Source organism: Ranitomeya imitator, chromosome 5 (assembly GCF_032444005.1).
Source record: "Ranitomeya imitator isolate aRanImi1 chromosome 5, aRanImi1.pri, whole genome shotgun sequence".
Lineage (NCBI taxonomy): Eukaryota > Metazoa > Chordata > Amphibia > Anura > Dendrobatidae > Ranitomeya > Ranitomeya imitator.
In genome coordinates this window covers 332,224,493-332,246,541 of record NC_091286.1, presented here as the reverse complement: position 1 = coordinate 332,246,541, position 22,049 = coordinate 332,224,493, and the positions used below count along the sequence as shown (strand labels likewise).

At 44.3% G+C, this 22,049-nt stretch overlaps 1 protein-coding gene across 1 annotated transcript in view; it reads right to left on the bottom strand.

The window, feature by feature from the left end:
- Window positions 1-950: 950 nt before the first annotated feature.
- The window catches only part of UBE2J1 (ubiquitin conjugating enzyme E2 J1), a 69,869-nt gene continuing 48,770 nt past the window's right edge, over window positions 951-22,049 (bottom strand). Inside the window, exons 7-8 of the mRNA XM_069726369.1 lie at window positions 19,654-19,749; window positions 951-2,185 (exon numbers count right to left, since the gene is read on the bottom strand). Of these exons, the coding sequence (XP_069582470.1) occupies window positions 1,916-2,185; window positions 19,654-19,749 (366 nt within the window). The 3' untranslated portion in view covers window positions 951-1,915. The remainder of the gene's footprint in view (window positions 2,186-19,653; window positions 19,750-22,049) is intronic.

Genomic DNA, 22,049 nt, shown 5'->3' with positions numbered 1-22,049 from the left:
GTTACCAGCGTAAACGTTAAAAAAACAAACACTACATACTTACTTTCCGCTGTCTGTCACCCGGCACTGTGCTTTCCTGCACTGACTGTGAGCGCCGGCCGGAAAGCACAGCGGTGACGTCACCGCTGTGCTCTGCTTTCCGGCTGGCCGGCGCTCACAGTGCAGAGAAGCACAGCGCCGGAGGACAGACAGCGGAAGGTAAGTATGTAGTGTTTGTTTTTTTTACGTTTACGCTGGTAACCAGGGTAAACATCGGGTTACTAAGCGCGGCCCTGCGCCTAGTAACCCGATGTTTACCCTGGTTACCAGTGAAGACATCGCTGAATCGGTGTCACATACACAGATTCAGCGATGTCTGCAGGGAGTCCAGCGACGAAATAAAGTTCTGGACTTTCTGCTCCGACCAACGATGTCACAGCAGGATCCTGAACGCTGCTGCCTGTCTAACTCAACGATATCGCTAGCCAGGACGCTGCAACGTCACGGATCGCTAGCGATATCGTTCAGTGTGAAAGTACCTTAAGTTAGACATAAGGTAAATGTTATTTGTTAACTAATTTGTGTGGTATTATTTTCTGGAGTAAAAGGTATAAAACGTTCAAAGTTTGAAAATTGCTAATTTTTCTAAATTTTTGTCAAATGTCTGCTATTTTTTATAAATAAACGCAAAACTTATTGACCTAAATTTACCTCTAACATGAAGTACAATGTGTCACGAAAAACAATCTCAGAATCAGTGGGATCCGTTGAAACGTTCCCGAGTTAATGCCACATAAAAGAAACATGTCAGAATTGAAAAAAAATTGGCCTGGTCACTAAGGGGTTAAAATGCATTATCTATTAGATCAGTTGGGCTCCTACTTTGGGCCCACTGCCGTTCAGCTGTTTGAAGGGGCACTTAACTGTTTACACCGGTAAAAAAAAAAAAAAAAACGCAGCACACAATCCAAAACATTAAAAGCTGTGATGGCTTTATTCATCAAAAGTCTGCGGCCCATGGATGAATGAAGCCTTTATAGCTTCCACTGCCACGGACAGGCTGCATTTTGTTCTCCTTCTTAGTACATATGTGGCCCTTGGGCCAAGTCCTGACCCTGCAAATACCGGAGTTGCTTTATACTATTGCCTGGTCCCTGAAGGACTGACTGGTGCTGCTGACCTCCAATATCCTTACTGTAAAAGCGCCACCACAGCCACTTTGAACAGCTGATCAGCAGGAGTGCCAAGCACGACCCCACACTAAAGGTTCATTTAGATAGACCAATTGGTGGCACTAAATGACTGCCGATCGGTAAAGGTTTAATGATCGGTGGTCATTTATTATCCACTTTACACAGGCAGACCGGGGTTAATGATGCACACTGATCTGTAATAGACTGCTCAGTGCGCATAGGCTGCCATGGTTCTTGACAATGCGAGTCTTCTTTACATAGGATGATGCACCGACAACAACAATGATCTTTTTTGCACTGCACAAAAGATCATTTCACCGATACAGCATGTGATCGGCAGCCTGTTTACACTGAAAGATTATCGTAAAATGAACATTTTTTTTAAGAAAGCTTGTTCAGAAATGATCTTTCAGTTAAAATGCAGCTTAATTAAAAGAATAGGCCATCAATTTATAAAAACTGTAAGACCTCATTACACCAAGTCATTCCCCATCTCAAGCTACAATATAAAACCAATTAAAAGTAATAGATGTGCTGCAGAGCTCCATATAAAACAGACATGCTCCTGAGTGCATCAGTGACCATTTTCCTAGTGTATATGTATTTAGCATCAGCACTTTCGGTAGATGTCTGGCCAACTAAATCCCTGCAAAAATGCCACAGCATACCATAAACAGTCATTGTAGACTGTTTTCTTCACATACCTGATACACATGTACAATGAGACATTCCTCTCATATTGCTCATAGATCATAGTCAAAAATGTATTCATTGGCTAAGTACAGTCTACGGAAAAGAAGGGCTGCCAAGGCAAAAGTGAGCAGAACTATGAGGATTGCTGATCCAGTGTTACTTCCATTGGCAGCATGATGCTGAACTTCAATTAGATCTGGAGAAGCTGGGTTCCTCCTTTGATGTGCCCGTCTCTGCCGAGGGCTCCTTGAGGTGGTCACAGCGGGTGCTGACTGCGTAACCTCTTCACCAGAGTTGGGCTCACCATCATCAGCCTCGGCCTGTGGATATAAAAGATAATACAGAAAACATGAACCGTGAGGAGCAAAGATCTTACCAGTGACTAGAATGAAATCATACAATATAATAGTACATAATATAAATATAATATAATATAAAGATTATCACAGCTATTGCACACTATAAACATTTAAGAATGCACTCATTCCTATACGGAAACTACCTTGCATGTTTTACATTGCACAGATAAATAATCTGTTATTACGGATCCCCTGATCCCCCTTCCTTCCAGTCCACTGCGCCAAGTTGCAAGCGAGCAATCACTTGGTGACGATGATTTGCCGTGGCTTCCAGGAACCCCTAGGTCTCTCATCCTATTTAGCTTTGCCATAGGCAGGGCTTAGAGATTGCTGACATAATACACCACAACACAAATCTCCTTGAAAAACTACAACATTTTTTTCCCTGAAAAACAGTTTGAAACTAAGAGAAAAATATGTTAAACAGGGACCAAAGTTTACATCATTTATTTTTTCCAACTGTTAAATAAAACAAAACTGTTAAAATATCAGATCGACTACTAAATTAGAACAATATTTTCTGGATGATTCAACCAACCCTTCCAATTCACATTGAAAACTTGGAACTTATTATTTTTGTGTGATATCATTTTTGCAAAGCACAAGTTTTATTTATCGATTGTATTATTTCATTGTTGGCAGGAATTCCTGGGGACTTCCAATTTCTTGTAATAGCTAGAATATGTGAGGCAATTACTCTGCCACTGGGGGAACAGAATTTATATCTAACAGAAGTAGTGCTAAAGAAGGAGATGGTATTTTAATGAATGTAATCCTTGAAGTTTGCTGCAAACAGCCCAGTATGGTATGCTGTATCTTATTTTCTGTAGGTCTAATTAATATGTAGACTTCAATGTTTGTCAGTCTAAAGGATTGTATACACTGTTTGCTGTTATTTTCTGAAAACCAAATAAAAAGATATTGTTTAACCCCTTAGTGACAGAGCCAATTTGGTACTTAATGACCAGGCCAATTTTTGCAATTCTGACCACTGTCACTTTATGAGGTTATAACTCTGGAACGCTTCAACGGATCCCGCTGATTCTGAGATTGTTTTTTCGTGACATATTGTACTTCATGTTAGTGGTAACATTTCTTCGATATTACTTGCGATTATTTATGAAAAAAACGGAAATATGGCGAAAATTTTTAAAATTTTGCAATTTTCAAACTTTGTATTTTTATGCCCTTAAATCAGAGAGATATGTCACGAAAAATAGTTAATAAATAACATTTCCCACATGTCTACTTTACATCAGCACAATTTTGGAAACAAAATTTTTTTTTTGTTAGGGAGTTATAAGGGTTAAAAGTTGACCAGCAATTTCTCATTTTTACAACACCATTTTTTTTTTAGGGACCACATCACATTTGAAGTCATTTTGAGGGGTCTATATGATAGAAAATAATGAAGTGTGACACCATTCTAAAAACTACACCCCTCAAGGTTCTCAAAACCACATTCAAGAAGTTTATTAACCCTTTACGTGCTTCACAGGAACTGAAACAATGTGGAAGGAAAAAATGAACATTTAACTTTTTTTTGCAAACATCTTAATTCAGAACCATTTTTTTTATTTTCACAAGTGTAAAAACAGAAATGTAACCATAAATTTTGTTATGCAATTTCTCCTGAATACGCCAATACCCCATATGTGGGGGTAAACCACTGTTAGGGCGCACCGCAGAACTTAGAAGTGAAGGAGCGCCGTTTGACTTTTTCAATGCAGAATTGGCTGGAATTGAGATCGGACGCCATGTCACGTTTAGAGAGCCCCTGATGTGCCTAAACAGTGGAAACTCCCCACAAGTGACACCATTTTGGAAACTAGACCCCTTAAGGAACTTATCTAGATGTGTGGTGAGCACTTTGAACCCCCAAGTGCTTCACAGAAGTTTATAACGTAGAGCCGTGAAAATAAAAAATCGCTTTTGTTTACACAAAAATGATCTTTTCGCCCACAAATTCTTATATTCACAAGGGTAACAGGAGAAATTAGACCACAAAAGTTGTTGTGCGATTTCTCCTGAATACGTCGATACCCCATATGTGAGGGTAAACCACTGTTTGGGCGCACCGCAGAGCTTGGAAGAGAAAGAGTGCCGTTTTACTTTTTCAATGTAGAATTGGCTGGAATTGAGATCGGACGCCATGTCGCGTTTGGAGAGCCCCTGATGTGCCTAAACAGTAGAAATCCCCCACAAGTGACCCCATTTTGGAAACTAGACCCCCCATGGAACTTATCTAGATGTGTGGTGAGAACCTTGAATGCCCAAGTGCTTCACAGAAGTTTATAATGCAGAGCCGTGAAAATAAAAAATATTTTTTTTTTCCACAAAAAAGATCTTTTAGCGCCCAAGTTTTTATTTTCACAAGGGTAACAGGAGAAATTGGACTGCAATAGTTGTTGTCCAATTTATCCCGAGTACGCTGATGCGCCATATGTGGGGGTAAACCACTGTTTGGGCGCACGGCAGAGCTCGGAAGGGAAGGAGCGCCTTTTTGGAATGCAGACTTTGATAGAATGGTCTGTGGGCATTATGTTGTGATTGCAGAGCCCATGATGTACCTAAACTGTAGTAACCCCCCACAAGTGACCCCATTTTGGAAACTAGACCCCCCAAGGAACTTATCTAGATGTGTGGTGAGAACTTTGAATGCCCAAGTGCTTCACAGAAGTTTAGAATGCAGAGTCGTGAAAATAAAAAATATTTTTTTTTTCACAAAAAAGATTTTGTAGCCCCCAAGTTTTTATTTTCACAAGGGTAACAAGAGAAATTGGACCCCAGAAGTTGTTGTCCAATTTATCCCGAGTACGCTGATGCCCCATATGTGGGGGTAACCCACTGTTTGGGCGCACGGCAGAGCTCAGAAGGGAGGGAGCACCATTTGACTTTTTGAGCGCAAAATTGGCTGTCGTGTTTGGAGACCCCCTGATGTACCTAAACAGTGGAAACCCCCCAATTCTAGCTCCAACCCTAACCCCAACACACCCCTAACCCTAATCCCAACCTGATCCATAATCCTAATCACTAACCCTAACCATAATCACAACCCTTACCCCAAAACAACCCTAATGTCAACCCTAACCATAACCCTAATCAAAACCCTAAATCCAACACACCCCTAATCCTAATCTCAACCCTAACCTCAAACCTAACCCTAATCCCAATACATCCCTAATCACAACCCTAACCTTAACCCTAATCCCAAACCTAACCCTAATCCCAAGCGTAACCCTAATGCCAACCCTAACCCTAATACCAACCCTAATCCAAACCCTAACCCTAATCCCAGCTCTAACCCTAACTTTAGCCCCAACCCTAACCCTAGCCCTAAGGCTACTTTCACACTTGCGTCATTTGGCATTCCGTCGCAATCCGTCGTTTTGGACAAGAAACGGATCCTGCAAATGTGCCCGCAGGATGCGTTTTTTGCCCATAGACTTGTATTGCCGACGGATCGTGACGGATGGCCACACGTCGCGTCCGTCGTGCACTGGATCAGTTGTGTTTTGGGGGAGCGTCGGCACAAAAAAAGTTCAATGAAACGGTTTTTTATACGTCGCATCCGCCATTTCTGACCGCGCATGCGTGGCCGTAACTTCGCCCCCTCCTCCCCAGGACATAGATTGGGCAGCGGATGCGTTGAAAAACTACAGCTGCTGCCCACGTTGTGCACAATTTTCACAACGTGCGTCGGTATGTCGGGCCGACGCATTGCGACGGCCCCGTACCGACGTAAGTGTGACAGAAGCCTAACCCTAAATTTAGCCCCAACCCTAACCCTAAATTTAGCCCCAACCCTAGCCCTAACCCTAACCCTACCCCTAACCCTACCCCTAACCCTAGCCCTACCCCTAACCCTACACCTACCCCTAACCCTACCCCTAACCCTAATTTTAGCCCCAACTGCTGTTCTCCTGCCGGCCGGCAGATGGAGACAGATGGCGGGCGCACTGGGCATGCGTCCGCCATGTTCTTCTGCCGGCGGCCAGGAGGAGCAGCAAGAGGATCCAGGGACCTAGGTGAGTATGCTAGGGTCCCCGAATCCCCCTATTTCTCTGTCCTCTGATGTGCGATCACATCAGAGGACAGAGAATTACACTTTACTTTTTTTTTTTTTTTTTTGCGGTCGCCGGTAAACAGTTAATTACCGGCGATCGAAAAACAGGGGTCGGTAATACCGACTCCGATATTGCTCTTTGGGGTCTCGGCTACCCCCGGCAGCCGAGACCCCAAAGATTCTCCCGGTGCCGGCCGGCGGGCGCACTGCGCATGCGCCCGCCATTTTGAAGATGGCGGCGCCCACCGGGAGACACGAGGAGCATCGGGGGAGCTAGGTGAGTATTGGGGGGCCACCTGGGACCCCTTTTCTCTGTCCTCCGATGTGCGATCACATCGGAGGACAGAGAAATTAAAAAGAGATCGCGTTTTTTTTAATTACCGGCGATCGCAAATGCAGGGTGGGTTAAAAAAACCCCCGAATCATGTTCTCTGGGGTCTCGGCTACCCTCGGCAGCCGAGACCCCGGAGAAAATCGGCCTCTGGGGGGCGCTATGGACTTTTTCCACAGCGCCGTTAATTAACGGCGCTGTGGTTTAAGTACCCTTAGCGGCCGCCGTTAAGCGTATCGGCGCTCGCTAAGGGGTTAAAACAGAAAACATACATCACACCGACAAATATATAAAGCCTTTTTTATAACCTTCCCCCAAAAATGGAATATAAAGCAAACAAAAACTTGTACATACACAAAAATGGTACCAATATTAACTATGCCCCCCTCAAAAAGTAAGCATGCATCAAGAGAAAAATAAAGAAGCTGTGGGTCTCAGGATATGGTGGAGAAAACTATTATTTTAGTCATGTTTATTCTGCCTCAGTATTTTTTTTAACCTCATTTCCAATCCAATATATGGAAACTGAAATGATGTTATCAAAAAATATAACTTAAAACACAGGTTTCATATGGCTATGTGAATGTAAAAAAATGGCTCTTTCGAAGGACGGACAAAAAATCCATCAGGAAAGGGTTAATAATATACATTTCTTTTTTATTACAAATACTGAGATTTGCGCAATAATCTGGAAGAAATCAGCGGAACACAGTCACTTAATGGCAGGGGATTATGGTACGCTGTGCATTGTAGTACTGGAAGACAGCAGCAGGACGCCGTCACTTAATGGCAGGGGATTATGGTACGTTGTGCATTGTAGTACTGGAAGAAAGCAGGTGGACGCCGTCACTTAATGGCAGGGGATTATGGTACGTTGTGCATTGTAGTACTGGAAGAAAGCAGTGGGACGCCGTCACTTAATGGCAGGGGATCATGGTACGTTGTGCATTGTGGTACTGGAAGAAAGCAGCGGGACGCCATCACTTAATGGCAGGGGATTATGGTACGTTGTGCATTGTAGTACTGGAAGAAAGCAGCGGGACACCGTCACTTAATGGCAGGAGATCATGGTACACTGTGCACTGTAGTACTGGAAGAAAGCAGCGGGACGCCGTCACTTAATGGCAGGGGATCATGGTAAGCGGTGCATTGTAGTACTGGAAGAAAGCAGCAGGACGCCGTCACTTAATGACAGGGGATTATGGTATGCGGTGCACTGTAGTACTGGAAGAAAGCAGCGGGACGCCGTCACTTAATGGCAGGGAATCATGGTACGTTGTGCATTGTAGTACTGGAAGAAAGCAGCAGGACGCCGTCATTTAATGTCAGGGGATCATGGTACGCTGTGCATTGTAGTACTGGAAGAAAGCAGCAGGACGCCGTCACTTAATGGCAGGGGATTATGGTACGTTGTGCATTGTAGTTCTGGAAGAAAGCAGGTGGACGCCGTCACTTAATGGCAGGGGATTATGGTACGTTGTGCATTGTGGTACTGGAAGAAAGCAGCGGGACGCCATCACTTAATGGCAGGGGATCATGGTACGCGGTGCACTGTAGTACTGGAAGAAAGCAGCGGGACGCCGTCACTTAATGGCAGGGGATCATGGTATGTTGTGCATTGTAGTATTGGAAGAAAGCAGCGGGACGCCGTCACTTAATGGCAGGGGATCATGGTATGTTGTGCATTGTAGTACTGGAAGAAAGCAGCGGGACGCCGTCACTTAATGTCAGGGGATCATGGTACACGGTGCATTGTAGTACTGGAAGAAAGCAGCAGGACGCCGTCACTTAATGGCAGGGGATTATGGCACGCTGTGCATTGTCATACTGGAAGAAAGCAGCGGGACGCCGTCACTTAATGGCAGGGGATCATGGTACGCTGTGCATTGTAGTACTGGAAGAAATCAGCGGGACACAGTCACTTAATGGCAGGGGATCATGGTACGCTGTGCATTGTAGTACTGGAAAAAAGCAGTGGGACGCTGTCACTTAATGGCAGGGGATCATGGTACACTGCACATTGTAGTACTGGAAGAAAGCAGTGGGACGCCGTCACTTAATGGCAAGGGATCATGGTACGCTCTGCACTGTAGTACTAGAAGAAAGCAGCAGGACGCCGTCACTTAATGGCAGGGGATTATGGCACGCTGTGCATTGTCATACTGGAAGAAAGCAGCGGGACGCCGTCACTTAATGGCAGGGGATCATGGTACGCTGTGCATTGTAGTACTGGAAGAAATCAGCGGGACACAGTCACTTAATGGCAGGGGATCATGGTACGCTGTGCATTGTAGTACTGGAAAAAAGCAGTGGGACGCCGTCACTTAATGGCAGGGGATCATGGTACACTGTACATTGTAGTACTGGAAGAAAGCAGTGGGACGCCGTCACTTGTGACACGTGGACTCAGAAACTTGCAGAAAGCAGTAGCAAAGAACAACACAAAAGACAAAGGCCGGAGTGGTTACTGGCTGCGGTCATGGTGTGCAGGGGCAGCTGGAGGGTATTCCCCAATTTACCAAGCCTGTAAAATGCGAAGCTTGCCACAACAGATGGTCTGACTTATTAGACGTGTTTTTGTCTATACCAATCCCCGGGCCCACCACCGCTAAAATAAACAAATAAATAAATAAATAAAGTGCGGCTTATCAGGGATTTCAGCACAATTTGTCACTGAATTTAGATTGCATTTATAAAAGTCTGGTAGCAGCTGCCTTGGCTCAGGACCAGACTCCATGCACTCCCATAATGGATGGGTTATATAAGTACCACAGCCTAAGAGAATTAGGCAAATGCCAAATTAATACTTTCAATTATAAGAGCAGTATTATATAAACCGGAGGCTTTCAACAAATTTCAGATTTAGAAGAAATAAATGAAAGCCTGTGATTCCCTCCTAGCAGTGTGTAATAGTAATAGTGTTATTAATCACATTTATAGAACTGACTAGATGGTGGCCCAATTCTAACGCATCGGGTATTCTAGAATATGCATGTCCACGTAGTATATTGCCCAGCCAAGTAGTATATTGCCCAGCCACGTAGTATATTGCCCAGCCACGTAGTATATTGCCCAGCCACGTAGTATATTGCCCAGCCACGTAGTATATTGCCCAGCCACGTAGTATATTGCCCAGCCACGTAGTATATTGGCCAGTCACATAGTATATTGGCCAGCTGCAAAGTATATTACCCAGCTACATAGTATATTGCCCAGCCACGTAGTATATTGCACAGCCACGTAGTATATTGCCCAGTCACATAGTATATTACCCAGTCACGTAGTATATTGCCCAGTCACGTAGTATATTGCCCAGCTACGTAGTATATTGCACAGCCACGTAGTATATTGAACAGCCACGTAGTATATTGCGCAGCCGTGTAGTATATTGCCCAGCCGCGTAGTATATTGCCCAGCCGCGTAGTATATTGCCCAGTCACGTAGTATATTGCCCAGCCACGGAGTATATTGCACAGCCACGTAGGTTACTAAGCAACGTGGCACCTGATTTTTACATCATCGGCGGTCTCATCCACATGTGTGATGATTGCGGCACTATGGCAATTGGCAGGCGATCCATTTAAATAGACCCTCATTTCCTGTCTTTAAACACACGCCCCCAGAAGAAGAGCTATATCGAAACGCGCGTTGGGGTATATTACCGGCTTTGTGAAGGGCGTGCGGAGGTAATTTTTATTCTGAATTAGGTCACCGCTAGAGTTTACATTTTGCGCAGTATTTGCTTGTTAATTAGGTATCTTTACCATTCAGGTGCCATTCAATGTATGGGTATGTGGCCATTTTTTGGTTGATTCTTTATAAACTGGATATAAGCCTTATTGGCTATTGGATATAATCTGATTTAGGTGCCGTACTATACATTGAAATGTGGCCATATTTCTGGCCGATTTGTACCTTGTTATAAGCCTCATAGGTTATTTTTGTACTTTGACATAAGCCTTATAGGCTATGTTATAGTCATATATATGGACATATAACGCACCTTGGTTTAATAGGCTTTTTTTCTCTCCAGCAACCATTCTATGACATAAATATACAATTTCAGCCATAGATACAGGTTATAGTAATAAAAATGTGTTGTTTAATATATATATATTTAAACCTGCTATTGCTGTATATCTGCACCGCACATAAAGCCGGTTCATTGGATTGGAGGCATCTTTTGCACTTTATAAAAGAAAAAAACATTTTATTCTATTTTTCATCAATAAATTTCTATCTTTTGAACTGAAACATTCTGTGGCCTGGTTAATATACTTGATAGGCTTATCTTAGTGTTGACAGCCACGTAGTATGTAGTATATTGCCCAGCCACGTAGTATATTGCCCAGCCACGGAGTATATTGCCCAGCCACGGAGTATATTGCCCAGCCACGGAGTATATTGCCCAGCCACGGAGTATATTGCCCAGCCACGGAGTATATTGCCCAGTCATGTAGTATATTGCCCAGTAACGTAGTATATTGCCCAGTAATGTAGTATATTGGCCAGTGACATAAAATAAAATATAAACATATACTCACCTTAGTCCTGGCTCCTGTGTATGGTGCACGCGGCAGCATCCGGTGTCAGGGTTGGTATGACTATGAGCGCAGGACCTGTGATGACATCGCGGTCACATGACCGTGACGTCATGGCAGGTCCTTCTCGCGCAGGCGTGCAGGACCTGTGATGACGTCGCGATCACATGACCGTGACGTCATGGCAGGTCCTTCTCCCATAGCATCCTTCGACCCGGAACCTGCCGGCGGACAGGATGCGACGTCGGAGGGTGAGAATAACGTTTTTTTTTTTTATTATCCTTCGACCCGGAACCTGCCGGCGGACAGGATGCGACGTCGGAGGGTGAGAATAACGTTTTTTTTATTATTATTATTATTTGTAACATTAGATCGTTTTACTATTGAGGCTGCATACGCAGCATCAATAGTAAAAACTTGGTCACACAGAGTTAATAGCTGCGTAACCGGAGTGCTTTACACCGCGCTCCGGTAACGCTGGCATTAACCCTGTGTGAGGGCTGACTGAATGACTGGAGGGGAGTATGGAGCGGGCACTGACTGCGGGGAGGAAAGAGCAGCCATATTGCCACCGGACTATGGCCATCGCTGATTGGTCGTGGCAATGGTCGTTGGCGTTTTGCCACGACCAATCAGCGACTTGGATTCCATGACAGACAGAGGCCGCGACCAATGAATATCCATGACAGAAAGACAGACGGAAGTGACCCTTAGACAATTATATAGTAGGATATCTAACCGCTAAGGCTTCTTTCACACTTCAGTTGTTTGGCGTCAGTCACTTCCGACAGTGACGGATCGACGGATCCGTCATAATTGTTGAGAAAATGGTTTTGACGGATCCGTTACTTGGGGGTTGTCTGGGAAAAGTATCTACTATTTTGAGCATGCGCAATTGAAAAAGCGGATTGGGGCGACGGATCCGCCGAAATGACGGTCGCGACGGATCCGTCGCCCATAGGCAGCCATTCTATGGACTGGCGGACGTGACGGATCCGTCGCGATCCGCCATTTCGGAGTTGACAAAAAACGTTATAATGTCCGTCCATGTCTAGATGACGTCCGCCAAATTTCGACGGATCCGTCGCATGGCGGATGGAACGGACGACCATCCGTCGCTAATGCAAGTCTATGGGAAAATAACGGATCCGTCAAAAAAAAAAATGATGGATCCGTTATTTGAGGAAAATAGCGGTTTTAGACTGACGCCAAACAACTGAAGTGTGAAAGAGGCCTTATTCCCACTCTTTTCTGTGGGGTCTTTGGCACTTTACATTTTTTCACCAGGATTCCTTTTTCATCATGTTAATAGCAATTTTAATTGCATAAACTTATAGAAATATTTTCACTTTACTAAACACATTAGATAAAGGTGAATCCTATATGATTGCAAGCTTGCATGACGGCAACTGGTTCAACGAATGAACATTTCTAGGGCATTTTTTTTCTTCATTATATACATGTATTTTTGGCTAAAACTAGGTATTATCATACCCTCCCTCTGTGTTGCACAGTCTATTGCTGGCTGCAGAATGGGTCAACTGTGAATCTGTCAGTGAGCTCATTCGGACGGTCCAATATGAGCGTTTCTAATTCGTTATCGATCTTTTTCTCATCTCCTCTTAGCAGATTTGTAACCACAGAACACATAAAAGTTGAATGTGCAGGAAAACCTGCAAAAGCCAAATGGTGAAAATATTTTTTAGCACCAAATACATGCACCAAAGAAATAAGAATTGTCCGCAGAGATGGACCACACTAAGGAAGACTGGGGACATCTCTGCTTCAGTAACCCCACCTAAGGTGACCCACTCCCTCTTCTCACTGCCTCGCCACTCAATACATTATTTGTGACAGAGTTGGCGTAATGGGGTCACATCGTGCCACTTCCCATTAGGCTGGAGTTTGGGCAGCAGGTAGAAAGCACTTCACAGCAACATCAGAAGGGAGGAAAGTGATTTTTTTCTTTGATTGGTGGGGTCCAATGGAAAATTGTATTTTTGAGAGGGAAGGGGGAACTGGGGGGTTGGGAATAGTGGGTAATTATATTTAATGGGCACATTGGTTCACTGTACTGTATATATTTAGTGGAAGTAATGGTTAATTATATCCAGCCGTGTCTGAGAAAAAATAAGTACACCCTGTTTTAATTCTATGATTTTATGAGGGATGACATAATAAAATAAACATCTTGCCCTTACAATGTCTTAAAATTAGGTAAACACAACTTTAACCCCTTAGCGACCGCCGATACGCCTTTTAACGGCGGCCGCTAAGGGTACTTAAACCACAGCGCCGTTAATTAACGGCGCTGTGGAAAAAGTCAATAGCGCCCCCCAGAGGCCGATTTTCTCCGGGGTCTCGGCTGCCGGGGGTAGCCGAGACCCCAGAGAACATGATTCGGGGGTTTTTTAACCCACCCCACATTTGCGATCGCCGGTAATTAACCGTTTACCGGCGATCGCAAAAAAAAAAAAAACGCGATCTCTTTTTAATTTCTCTGTCCTCCGATGTGATCGCACATCGGAGGACAGAGAAAAGGTGTCCCAGGTGGCCCCCCCAATACTCACCTAGCTCCCCCGATGCTCCTCGTGTCTCCCGGTGGGCGCCGCCATCTTCAAAATGGCGGGCGCATGCGCAGTGCGCCCGCCGGCACCGGGAGAATCTTTGGGGTCTCGGCTGCCGGGGGTAGCCGAGACCCCAAAGAGCATGATCGGGGTCGGTTTTACCGACCCCTGTTTTGCGATCGCCGGTAATTAACTGTTTACCGGCGACCGCAAAAAAAAAAAAAAAAAAAGTAAAGTGTAATTCTCTGTCCTCTGATGTGATCGCACATCAGAGGACAGAGAAATAGGGGGATTCGGGGACCCTACAATACTCACCTGTGTCCCTGGATCCTCTTGCTGCTCCTCCTGGCCGCCGGCAGAAGAACATGGCGGACGCATGCCCAGTGCGCCCGCCATCTGTCTCCATCTGCCGGCCAGCAGGAGAACAGCAGTTGGGGCTAAAATTAGGGTTAGGGGTAGGGTTAGGGGTAGGGTTAGGGGTAGGGTTAGGTTAGGGGTAGGGTTAGGGTTAGGGCTAGGGTTAGGGCTAGGGTTGGGGCTAAATTTAGGGTTAGGGTTGGGGCTAAATTTAGGGTTAGGCTTCTATCACACTTACGTCGGTACGGGGCCGTCGCAATGCGTCGGCCCGACATAACGACGCACGTTGTGAAAATTGTGCACAACGTGGGCAGCAGCTGTAGTTTTTCAACGCATCCGCTGCCCAATCTATGTCCTGGGGAGGAGGGGGCGGAGTTACGGCCACGCATGCGCGGTCAGAAATGGCGGATGCGAAGTACAAAAAAACGTTTCATTGAACGTTTTTTTGTGCCGACGGTCCGCCAAAACACAACTGATCCAGTGCACGACGGACGCGACGTGTGGCCATCCGTTACGATCCGTCGGCAATACAAGTCTATGGGCAAAAAACGCATCCTGCGGGCACATTTGCAGGATCCGTTTCTTGTCCAAAACGACGGATTGCGACGGAATGCCAAACGACGCAAGTGTGAAAGTAGCCTTAGGGCTAGGGTTAGGGTTGGGGCTAAAGTTAGGGCTAGGGTTGGGGCTAAAGTTAGGGTTAGAGCTGGGATTAGGGTTAGGGTTTGGATTAGGGTTGGTATTAGGGTTAGGGTTGGCATTAGGGTTACGCTTGGGATTAGGGTTAGGTTTGGGATTAGGGTTAAGGTTAGGGTTGTGATTAGGGGTGTATTGGGATTAGGGTTAGGTTTGAGGTTAGGGTTGAGATTAGGATTAGGGGTGTGTTGGATTTAGGGTTTTGATTAGGGTTATGGTTAGGGTTGACATTAGGGTTGTTTTGGGGTAAGGGTTGTGATTATGGTTAGGGTTAGTGTTTAGGATTATGGATCAGGTTGGGATTAGGGTTAGGGGTGTGTTGGGGTTAGGGTTGGAGCTAGAATTGGGGGGTTTCCACTGTTTAGGTACATCAGGGGGTCTCCAAACACGACAGCCAATTTTGCGCTCAAAAAGTCAAATGGTGCTCCCTCCCTTCTGAGCTCTGCCGTGCGCCCAAACAGTGGGTTACCCCCACATATGGGGCATCAGCGTACTCGGGATAAATTGGACAACAACTTCTGGGGTCCAATTTCTCTTGTAACCCTTGTGAAAATAAAAACTTGGGGGCTACAATATCTTTTTTTGTGGAAAAAAAAATATTTTTTATTTTCACGACTCTGCATTCTAAACTTCTGTGAAGCACTTGGGCATTCAAAGTTCTCACCACACATCTAGATAAGTTCCTTGGGGGGTCTAGTTTCCAAAATGGGGTCACTTGTGGGGGGTTACTACAGTTTAGGTAGATCAGGGGCTCTGCAATCGCAACATAATACCCGCAGACCATTCTATCAAAGTCTGCATTCCAAAAAGGCGCTCCTTCCCTTCCGAGCTCTGCCGTGCGCCCAAACAGTGGTTTACCCCCACATATGGCGCAACAGCGTACTCGGGATAAATTGGACAACAACTATTGCAGTCCAATTTCTCCTGTTACCCTTGTGAAAATAAAAACTTGGGGGCTACAATATCTTTTTTGTGGAAAAAAAAATATTTTTTATTTTCACGACTCTGCATTCTAAACTTCTGTGAAGCACTTTGGCATTCAAAGTTCTCACCACACATCTAGATAAGTTCCTTGGGGGGTCTAGTTTCCAAAATGGGGTCACTTGTGGGGGGTTACTACAGTTTAGGTACATCAGGGGCTCTGCAATCGCAACATAATACCCGCAGACCATTCTATCAAAGTCTGAATTCCAAAAAGGCGCTCCTTCCCTTCCGAGCTCTGCCGTGCACCCAAACAGTGGTTTACCCCCACATATGGGGTACCAGCAGACTCAGGACAAATTGGACAACAACTTTTGGGGTCCAATTTCTCTTGTTACCCTTGTGAAAATAAAAACTTGGAGGCTAAAAAATCTTTTTTGTGGAAAAAAAAAATCTTTTTTATTTTCACGGCTCTGCATTATAAACTTCTGTGAAGCACTTGGGCATTCAAGGTCCTCACCACACATCTAGATAAGTTCCATGGGGGGTCTAGTTTCCAAAATGGGGTCACTTGTGGGGGATTTCTACTGTTTAGGCACATCAGGGGCTCTCCAAAACGCGACATGGCGTCCGATCTCAATTCCAGCGAATTTTACATTGAAAAAGTAAAACGGCGCTCCTTCACTTCCAAGCTCTGCGGTGCGCCCAAACAGTGGTTTACCCTCACATATGGGGTATCGACGTATTCAGGAGAAATCGCACAACAACTTTTGTGGTCTAATTTCTCCTGTTACCCTTGTGAATATAAGAATTTGTGGGCGAAAAGATCATTTTTGTGTAAACAAAAGCGATTTTTTATTTTCACGGCTCTACGTTATAAACTTCTGTGAAGCACTTGGGGGTTCAAAGTGCTCACCACACATCTAGATAAGTTCCTTAAGGGGTCTAGTTTCCAAAATGGTGTCACTTGTGGGGAGTTTCCACTGTTTAGGCACATCAGGGGCTCTCTAAACGTGACATGGCGTCCGATCTCAATTCCAGCCAATTCTGCATTGAAAAAGTCAAACGGCGCTCCTTCACTTCTAAGTTCTGCGGTGCGCCCAAAAAGTGGTTTACTCCTACATATGGGGTATTGGCGTATTCAGGAGAAATTGCATAACAAAATTTATGGTTACATTTCTGTTTTTACACTTGTGAAAATAAAAAAAAAATGGTTCTGAATTAAGATGTTTGCAAAAAAAAGTTAAATGTTCATTTTTTCCTTCCACATTGTTTCAGTTCCTGTGAAGCACGTAAAGGGTTAATAAACTTCTTGAATGTGGTTTTGAGAACCTTGAGGGGTGTAGTTTTTAGAATGGTGTCACACTTGGGTATTTTCTATCATATAGACCCCTCAAAATGACTTCAAATGTGATGTGGTCCCTAAAAAAAAATGGTGTTGTAAAAATGAGAAATTGCTGGTCAACTTTTAACCCTTATAACTCCCTAACAAAAAAAAATTTTGTTTCCAAAATTGTGCTGATGTAAAGTAGACATGTGGGAAATGTTATTTATTAACTATTTTTCGTGACATATCTCTCTGATTTAAGGGCATAAAAATACAAAGTTTGAAAATTGCAAAATTTTAAAAATTTTCGCCATATTTCCATTTTTTTCATAAATAATCGCAAGTAATATCGAAGAAATGTTACCACTAACATGAAGTACAATATGTCACGAAAAAACAATCTCAGAATCAGCGGGATCCGTTGAAGCGTTCCAGAGTTATAACCTCATAAAGTGACAGTGGTCAGAATTGGAAAAATTGGCTCGGTCATTAAGTACCAAATTGGCTCTGTCACTAAGGGGTTAAACAGGAGAAAAACATCAGCAATCAGGTTAGAGAAGCAATTGTTGCTGCCCACCTATCTGGGAATCGCTGTAAGGCCGGGGTCACACTTGCGAGTGCAATGCGAGAAACTCGCATGGTCTCTCGCATCAATACCTGGCAGCCGGAACTTGTGTATTTCTAGTCTATCTATAGTGGAAAATATTCAAGACAGTTTATAATCTTCCAAATAGCGGATGTCCAAAGAAGCTCACCCAAGGTCAGACCATGCAATGCTCACAGGAATTGCTAAAAACCTAAGAGCTAGAACTCGGACTCTACAGGCCTCAGCTAGCATGTTAAATGTTCCACTTCATAGAGGTATGATTGGGAAAAAAACGCACAAGCATGGCTTGTTTGTAAGGGTTTTCAGGAGTAAATCTCCTTTTAAAAAGAACATGGTTGCATAGCTAAAATTTGCAAAGTGGCATCTCAAACATTTTTATGTCATCGGCTGTTCTCCTGCCTATGATGCGGGCTCTGGCCATGAGCCCGAATCTTTCCCGCACATGATGGCTGATTTAATCAGCCATCAAGTGCCTCTAACAGTCGTGGGTGGACCGGAGATCCATTCATGGCTGTTAAGTTAAATGCCGCTGTCAATCACTGACAGCAGCATTTAACCTGTGCACGCCGGAAGCGCATCATAAGTCCTGCCCACTGGTGCCCTTGTAACGTGCAGATGGGCTATCATGACATCCAAGAGTGTGCAGAAGACCCCTGTCCCTGTCATTGTGAATCTCCTGAGAACGCTGGCTTGTGGCCAGTGATCATAGGAGATCGTAATTTTTGTTATACATAGCAGAGCTTTAGCTCTGCTCTGTATATCACTGGCAATTGGGTGTTTGCTGCTCCAAGTCTCATAAGGGAAGTATTAAAAGAAGAAAAATAAACACAAAGTTCAAATCGCCCCCCTTTTGCTCTATTAAAAATAATACACATTTCGTATTGCTGCGTTCAGATTCAGAAATATGCAATCTATCAAAATATATAGTAAATTAATATGATCAGTCAAACCAAAGTTTTTTTGTCGCAGCAACATTACAATAAGAGGTGATCAAAACAATGTATCTACCTCAAAATGGTATCAATAAAAACGTCAGCTCAGGGGAACAAAAAATAAGCACTCACCCAGCCCCAGATCACCAAAAATTAGAACGTTATGAGCACAGAAAATGGCAAAAAAAACAACAACTATTTTTCATATACATTTGTGAATTTTTTTCACCACTTATCGTATTTTTCGGCATGGCTCCCTAATCCCTATCTTGGTATGCATGGATTCCCTCATCCCTCTCCTGGGGTCGCATGGCCCCCTCATCCCTATCCTGGGGTTGCATGGCCTCCTCATCCCTATCCTGGGGTTGCATGGCCTCCTCATCCCCATCCTGGTGTGCATGGTCTTCATATCCCTATCCTGGTAAGAATGGTCCCCCTCATCACTATCCTGGCAGGAATGCTCGCCCTCATCCCTATCCTAGTATGCATAGCCCTATCCCTAACCTGGTATGCAGGGCCCCCATCTTATCCCAGTAGGCATGGCCCCATCCTTATTCTGGTATGATTGGCCCCCATTCCGGTCCTGGTATGCATAGCCCCATCCTTATAATCGCCCCCCCATCCTGGTATGTATGGCCCCATCAGAAAACATTAAAAAAAAAAAACATTACACTTACCTTCCCGGCGTTCCCTTGCAGCATTTTGTTCCGATGCCAGCAGCTGCTTTATGCTTGTAAGCAGCACATGGCAGGGACGTCATGCGCTGCTTGCAAGACGAAGGGCAGCTGCTGGAATACTACTGCTCTGCACGCTGGGACTATGTGCGCAGAGAGCAGTATTTATTGCTATTCAGTAACGGATGCAGATGACGCAAGAAGGACCATAGTGACCATATTGGGGTCCTTTTCATTTCTGTTATGGTGTCATCCTCTGCATGAAGTCTCTTTCTTCATTATAGAACAGAACAGAGCAGCCGGTTTGCAAAATGCAGGCAAGAACAGAGTCTTACAGAGCATTCAAAAAAAAAAAAAAGAATCCACAAGACAATCTTGAATATCTTAAAATAAAAAAAAACTAAACCTACCTGAGGAATTGTAGAAGTCGTTTGGTCGGGTTCTGGTGACTTCTGCAGATGCTTGTTTTCTTCTTTTTGAGAACTTCCAGGAGGATTCACTTGAGTCTGATATTAAAAACAACATGTAAAACTTTCACGTGCACAAGGAAATAAATACTATGGGCCCAATAAATCAAGACTGGCGTTGTTCACACTGTGGGTGATGAGTTCAGTACTGAAATCAGACATGCCTGACTCATGAAGAGGTGTAGAAGCGCCTGGTAAGAGCCGTGCACCTTGCCATATAGCCGACTCCAGCCCCTGCTAAAGTAAGATTTGTGGCTTGGCGAACGCTGATGCTCATCATGAATCTGACGAGCCACAGTCGCCTCGCATGTCTTGTCCCAGCTCCACCCACAATCTAGGAGCTGGCCAAAACTGGTGAGATGACAAAAATCTAATTTAGTGCAGCCACCGGTTTCACCCATATTATGTGTCATTTCAAAGCTTTTAAAGCCAGAATACCGGTGAAAAAGATTTGATGAATCGAGCCCTGTGTGAACATTAAAGGGAACCAGTCACCAGTTTCGTGAAATAGCACCTAAAAATATCACCATATTCAGCATCTGAGCTGCATTCCCAAAATCTTATATAACCCCATTCCCCTTCTATACTCCCGAAACCCCTAACTCCCGCGCTGTATGGTAATTGTCTCAGTCCGGTCCGATATGCATGGTTTCGGGCCTCTTAATCCCTCCTCCCAGCTTCTGCTCGTCGTCCTCCTGACATGGATAACGATCCACATCGCCATGCGTCATATTGCGCTTGCGCAGAAATATTGCGCTTTGTGCCTGCGCAGTATGCTTTGCCCAACTGCGGGCAAAGCTGAAAACAGAAGTGCACATGCGCTGGCAAACGTAGTTCCGGTACATGAGCTGGAAGTACAGTTAGGTCCATATATATTTGGACAGAGACAACATTTTTCTAATTTTGGTTATAGACATTACCACAATTAATTTTAAACAAAACAATTCAGATGCAGTTGAAGTTCAGACTTTCAGCTTTCATTTGAGGGTATCCACATTAAAATTGGATGAAGGGTTTAGGAGTTTAAGCTCCTTAACATGTGCCACCCTGTTTTTAAAGGGACCAAAAGTAATTGGACAATTGACTCCAAGGCTATTTCATGGACAGGTGTGGGCAATCCCTTCGTTATGTCATTCTCAATTAAGTAGATAAAGGGCCTGGAGTTGATTTGAGGTGTGGTGCATGCATTTGGAAGGTTTTGCTGTGAAGTAAACATGCGGTCAAAGGAGCTCTCCATGCTGGTGAAACAAGCCTTCCTTAAGCTGCGAAAACTGAAAAAACCCATCCGAGAAATTGCTAAAATATTAGGAGTGGCAAAATCTACAGTTTGGTACATCCTGAGAAAGAAAAAAGCACTGGTGAACTCATCAATGCAAAAAGACCTGGCCGCCCACGAAAGACAACAGTGGTGGATGATCGCAGAATAATCTCCATTGTGAAGAGAAACCCCTTCCCAACAGCCAACCAAGTGAACAACACTCTCCAGGAGGTAGGCGTATCAATATCCAAATCTACCATAAAGAGAAGACTGCATGAAAGTAAATACAGAGGGTTCACTGCACGGTGCAGCCACTCATAAGCATCAAGAATAAAAAGGTTAGCCTGGACTTTGCTAAAAAAACATCTAAAAAAAGCCAGCACAGTCCTGGAAGAACATTCTTTGGACAGATGAAACCAAGATCAACCTCTACCAGAATGATGGAAAGAGAAAAGCATGGCAAAGGCGTGGTACAGCTCATGATCCAAAGCATAGCACATCATCTGTAAAACACGGCGGAGGCAGTGTGATGGCGCGGGCATGCATGGCTGCCAGTAGCACTGGGTCACTAGTGTTTATTGATGATGTGACACAGGACAGAAGCAGCCGAATGAATTCTGAGGTATTCAGAGCCATACTGTGCTCAGATCCAGCCAATGCAGCCAAACTGATTGGTCGATGTTTCATACTACAGATGGACAATGACCCAAAAACATAAAGCCAAAGCAACCCAGGAGTTTATTAAAGCAAAGAAGTGGAATATTCTTGAATGGCCAAGTCAGTCACCTGATCTCAACCCAATTGAGCAGCATTTCACTTGTTAAAGACTAAACTTCAGACAGAAAGGTCCACAAACAAACAGCAACTGAAAACCACTGCAGTGAAGGCCTGGCAGAGGATCAAAAAGGAGGAAACACAGCATCTGGTGATGTCCATGAGTTCAAGACTTCAGGCAGTCATTGCCAACAAAGGGTTTTCAACCAAGTACTAAAAATGAACACTTTATTTAAAATTATTGAATCTGTCTAAATACTTTTGGTCCCTTTAAAAGCAGGGTGGCACATGTTAAGGAGCTGAAACT